The 6,000-nt window shown below is 41.2% G+C and overlaps 1 protein-coding gene across 3 annotated transcripts in view; it reads left to right on the forward strand.

The window, feature by feature from the left end:
- Window positions 1–6,000, forward strand: part of gabrb1 (gamma-aminobutyric acid type A receptor subunit beta1) — a 66,017-nt gene that overhangs the window by 59,613 nt on the left and 404 nt on the right. For all 3 annotated transcript variants that reach the window (XM_014210610.2, XM_014210609.2, XM_045723540.1), the window contains 2 exons: window positions 2,570–2,823; window positions 3,004–6,000. The exon at window positions 3,004–6,000 is cut by the window's right edge and continues 404 nt beyond it. In XM_014210610.2, coding sequence (XP_014066085.1) covers window positions 2,570–2,823; window positions 3,004–3,378 — 629 coding nt within the window. In that variant the 3' untranslated portion in view covers window positions 3,379–6,000. The remainder of the gene's footprint in view (window positions 1–2,569; window positions 2,824–3,003) is intronic.

Here is a 6,000-nt window from a genome sequence, read left to right on the forward strand (position 1 = left end):
ATATTTCACCTTCTTAAAATAAAGTGGTGATCCTAACTGACCTACGACAGGGAATTTGTACTAGGATTAAATGTCAGGAATTGTGAAAAATGGAGTTTAAATGTATTTGGCTAAGGTGTATTTAAACTTCCGACTTCATATATATATATATATATATATATATATATATATATATATATATATAGTGTGTGTGTGTGTGTATATGTATATATAGTGTGTGTGTAATAATGTGTATGTGTGTGTGTGTGTGTATATATGTATGTATGTGTATATATATATATATATATATATATATATATATAGGGGGTGTGTGTGTGTGTGTGTGTGTGTGTGTGTGTGTGTATGTATGTGTGTTTCTGTATGTATGTATGTATATGTATGTATGTGGCACTGTCTTAGGAAGCCACCTTTCCAACAAGACAATTTGTCAACTTTCTGCCCTGCTAGAGCTGCCCCTTTCAAATGTAAGTGCTGTTATTGTGAAGTGGAAACGTCTAGGTGCAACAACGGCTCAGCCGCGAAGTGGTAGGCCACACAAGCTCACAGAACGGGACCACCGAGTCCTGAAGCACGCAACGCTTGAAAATCGTCTGTCCTCGGTTGCAACACTCATTACCGAGTTCCAAACTGCCTCTGGAACCAATGTTAGCACAATAACTGTTCATCAGGAGCTTAATGAAATGGGTTTCCATGGCCAAGCAGCTGCACACAAGCCTAAGATCACCACGCGCAATGCCAAGCGTCGGCTGGAGTGGTGTAAAGCTCGCCGCCATTGGACTCTGTAGCAGTGGAAACACATTCTCTGGAGTAATGAATCACACTTCACCATCTGGCAGTCTGACAGACAAATCTGGGTTTGACGGATGCCAGAAGAACGCTACCAAATTACAGACTGTAAAGTTTGGTGGTGGAGGAATAATGGTCTGGGGCTGTTTTTCATAGTTCGGGCTAGGCCCCTTAGTTCCAATGTAGGGAAATCTTAACGGATAATGCTACCTGCCCAAATGCATAGGGGCAACTGTAAAGTTTGGTGGACGCTTAACGCTACAGCATACAATGACATTCTAGACGATTCTGTGCTTCCAACTTTGTGGTAACAGTTTGGGGAAGGCCCTTTCCTGCTTCAGTATGACAATGCCCAGTGCACAAAGTGAGGTCCATACAGAAATTGTTTGTCGAGTTCGATGTGGAAGAACTTGACTGGCCTGCACAGAGCCCGGAACACAACTCCATCTAACACCTTTGTGGTGAATTGGAATGCCGACTGCGAGCCAGGCCTAATCGCCCAGCATCAGTGCCCGACCTCACTAATGCTCTTGTGGCTGAATGGAAGCAAGTCCCGACAGCAATGTTCCAACATCTAGTGGAAATCCTTCCCACAAGAGTAGAGGCTGTTAGCAGCAAAGGGGGGACCAACTCCATATTAATGCCCATGATTTTTTAATGAGATGTTGGACGAGCAGATGTCCGCATACTTTTGGTCATGTAGTGTATCTGGAAAAATTTGGCATTTTGTCCATTAAGTATATAATGCTGAACTGATTGTGCATGGCTGATTATAATATCAGTTTATTTCTTACTTTACATGTTACTCTTACATGAGTCTCACACCTAAGTGAGTAATATACACAATTGTATACAGTTAATACATGTAGCCTACATGGGTGTAGATAGTTCTGTATACCAAGTCTAACAAACCTATTAGTCTTATATTCACTGATGACGTTATTTTGATCTAACAGTTTTGTGTAGACCAAACATTGTATGTATAGACTAAATGCCCAAACGAACAGTGATCTTCCATCTTGTGACCCCAGTTCACATATCTAATGCAGTAACGCAGGGCACATTTTTACATCCATCTGTTTGTATGAAGTGAGCAGTTGTGAGATGAAGTGTATGAGCAGTGAGTGATTGGAATGCCTGTGTGCTGAGCCATGTTGAGTTGGGTCAGCTTGTTCTTGTTAACCCCCAAGAGTCTGTGTCACAGTGAATGTAGCATTGTGGCTGAGTGACAACTTCACACCAAGGCGCTATCTAGTTGTGCATTGCTCTTCTGAGAACTGTCTCGCTTGAATACAATATAACACTGTTCTGGATCTATGCTTGTCCAGTGCTTTCACCTGGAGCTCAGAGGTGTCATGCATGTGACGGGCACTGATGGCAACTGTCATTTGACATTTTGACAGGTAAATGTAAATAAGGTATGTATCAGGTCAACGTAGGTAACATATTGGTATGCACTCCCTTCCCCTTGTTCCCACACCTTGGTTTAATACATCAACAATAATATGACTGGTATATTAGCATTCTGACCTTGTACCCCATACAGAAGTCCATGCATTTAGAATGCAGCTTTGGACTGGATTGAATTATCGAGATCATCAAGTCATGTAGAGGGCTTTTCCACATCCGTGTTTCTATGATACCCAGAAGTCTCCCATTTCTTAGGGCACGTGTCTTGAAAGACAAAAGCCTACGCACCCTGTATAGGAGCTTAAGATCCCTCATCTAAACCCTAAACTAACCATGACCCTGAGCCTTTCCTTCCTTTCCCTTCCTCCCCCAGGCATAACTACTGTGCTGACCATGACCACCATCAACACCCACTTGAGAGAGACTTTACCCAAAATCCCCTATGTCAAGGCTATAGACATCTACCTGATGGGCTGCTTCGTGTTCGTCTTCCTGGCCCTGCTGGAGTACGCGTTCGTTAACTACATCTTCTTCGGACGGGGGCCTCACTTGCAGAAAAAGGTGGCAGAGAAAGCAGCTCAAACCAACAATGAAAATAAGAGCCGATTGGAGAGTAACAAAGTGCAGGTAGGAGTGGGGGGTCTCGCGTTTCGTATTCAAAGTCTCTGGCATATGAAAATCAACAAAAAAGACGAGTTGGCATTATGAGCTTAAATGTTTTCCAAACTTCAAATGATCAAAGCTCATGGTCTGTTGTGTTCTGTAATATATTGTGACCTCATTTCCTGTTCCCATCTCCCTCCCCAGGTGGACGCCCACGGCAACATCCTCCTGACCAATCTGGAGATCCGTAACGAGATGGGCGGGATGGGTGGCATGGCCGGGATGACCGGGGCCGAGATGATAGGGGCTCTCAACGACCCGCGGGCCACCATGTTCTCCTACGACAGCGCCAGCATACAGTACCGTAAGCCCATGGCCAGCCGAGACCTGTACGGTCGACCGGCCCTCGACCGGCCTGTCGGCCACAAGAAGAGTCGTTTGAGGAGGAGGGCGTCGCAGCTCAAAGTCAAGATCCCAGACCTGACGGACGTCAACGCCATAGACAAGTGGTCCCGCGTCATCTTCCCCATCGCCTTCACCTTCTTCAACCTGGTCTACTGGCTGTACTACGTCCACTAGGGTGCGTGGCTATTCCCGCTAGAGGTTTGTTTAGCTAGCTAGGTTCTTGTACAGCAAGGGTAAAAGAGAGGGGAGTTAAATTCAGCCCCGTTTGTATGACTTCTGTTTGAGGAATGCGAGGCGCAGCGGGTGTCTTTTCAATGTAAATACAATTTATTATATGATATAAATATATATATATATAAAAAAAGAGAAGTATAATTTAATAAATTCTCTCACCTTTTTGCTGTATTTATCCGTACAAAATAGAAATAGTGAAAATTAGTACAGAATTAAGAGGCGGTGAAGGTGTTCACCTGCATTTGTAAGTCTGAACTTTGTGCCAAAAATGGACTTTGGTGACTTCATTGTTACTCTTAGGCTGCAACTGCATTTTATTTATTAGGAAATCCTGTTCTCACCTTATTTCCTCTCAGCCTCTGCATGTGGACCGTAACACAACTTTTATTTGCTTCTAAAGAGAAAAAAAAAACATTGCAAAAACTGTGGGTAATAACAAATACATTTTTATCTTAGTTAAACCCTATCTTGTTATTGAAGCAAATCCTTGCTGAGTTAAACTTCATCTTGTGGTTTAGGAAGTCCTTGTTTGGTTGAACTCCAGCTCTGTGAAAAGGTAGTTCTCATTTGTTTTAACTATGAATAAGTTCATCCTCCCATGATTAAGGCAGTTCTCATTGTGTTGAGTCCACACCTTATGACTAAGGCGGTATTCAGTGAGTTGAAGAACATGCTACCTTGCATGTTCTTAATGTGTGACATGATTTTGTTGGTTAATGCTAGATGCATGTGTGCTTACTGGCTTTTTGCACTGTAAAACAAAGCCCGTTTTCTTTCCTTTGTATGAAACCTTAGCAAAGGCTCCATAGTTGAGCCTGCCTGTATTATAAATCATTCTACTGTATGCTTTTGAACAATCATTGCATTTAGGGTAAGTACAGGACAGAAGTGAATTGGAAATCAACTAATCTTAAAAATCTAAATTTGTTCAAATTTGTATCTATTCTCACAGCGTCTGTGAGCATGTAAAATGTAATTTTCTTTAAAAGAAATCAGGTAAAGAATGACTTATGATGTCACCATGCTTTCGAAACCACATCAAAATGCGCAAGCCCTGATAATACATGCTGTAGATGGTTGAGCCAAGTGCAGCCAACACAAAATCTCTGTTCAAATACACAGTACTGTACAGCGTATTTGCACATAGTAACCTATAGTGCAGCTCGGCTATTCAAAAAGTTCTATGTTAAATGGCAAACACAAGTAGATATACTAACATTAACATTATACTAAATTATCTCCACTCATAAACACCTTGGCCTCTGTGAAAACTGTTCCAGCATCAGAAAAACTGGCATAGCATAAAACGGGATATTCTCCAGCTATAAGATTTGCCATGGAAATCCATTGGCCTCATTGCTTTGGTGCATAAAAAGAACAGGAGTGGTGCGCTGAGGTTCTTTTTGATTTGGATTCCAATGAATTTGTTCACTCCCCTGTAATTATACTCAAGCCTGGTGATCAATTGTATGAACCTGAACAATTCCCTGTAATTCCCACTTGATTCATTGCTGGTTTCATTGCTGTTGTAGAAAAAGCTGTGCCAGAATGGGTACTATATCAGTTCAACAAAACAAATAAGATAAGTACTTATAGCCTTGTAACGGTGTAATTTGGTAGCATTAAAGGGCAGCAATTAGTGTCACAATAGATGCATGTAGTAAGCTTACAAAGTATGCTATGTGGCTGTAAATTAAATTAGATTAGGTTGTACTCTATTACATCCTTTGGAACCTTACAATTTGGATGATGGGGGAAAAAAGCTAAACTGGCCTCGGCAGCATTCTAAGCAATCCTAACTTTTATTTTCACAATGATAATATCCTGCAGTTCTCTCTGTTTGGCAGGCCATGTTACATTCAGATCTGGCCAGTCCATGTCTACGGCTCTCAGATGATGACAATTTCTCACATTTGAAACTAAAATATCTTCATTTTTCTGAATAAACAACGGTAGTGTTTCTTTCCCTCTATAATAAAGCAGGGTACTTTTCCATGGCCAAAATGCTTTTGCTCATGACTATTGCTTTGCTTAGCTATCACAATGGCCAGTGACTATTTTGATGTAACTACTTTATTATTATAATAGCGGGTGGATTCCAAGTAGACATGTGAACTGCATGTGTTATCAGGGCTTACCAAAAAAAGCTAAACCAGATAGGCTTCTACAGGACACAATAAGTAGCAGTGTGCTCTCTCCTCATGGCTAAATATTGTGCCTTTAACAAGAATCTCAATATTTTCACAGGGTTTAACTTAACTTATAACTAGTGTGTAGAATTTAAAAGAAAGAACTTGTACTTTTTTTAGAGAAGATGAAGAAATGAAACTGTAGTCAACTACACTGACTGACTTTTATGATGCTCTAAATACGTATTCAAAGTAGATAGTGGTCAGACATTCCAGCATTTATGATGACAATCTGTAAATTCAATGCAGAAAATGTCCTGCAAGTTTGGTTCTGTTGCTGTTACTGTCGTTGTTTTCAGGTGGAATGGAATTCTATGGACTGGTGAAAGAAAATATTGGCTTTCCACTCAGCAAAGACTCGCTTAACAGATGG

The sequence above is a fragment of the Salmo salar genome, chromosome ssa09 (genome assembly GCF_905237065.1).
Source record: "Salmo salar chromosome ssa09, Ssal_v3.1, whole genome shotgun sequence".
Lineage (NCBI taxonomy): Eukaryota > Metazoa > Chordata > Actinopteri > Salmoniformes > Salmonidae > Salmo > Salmo salar.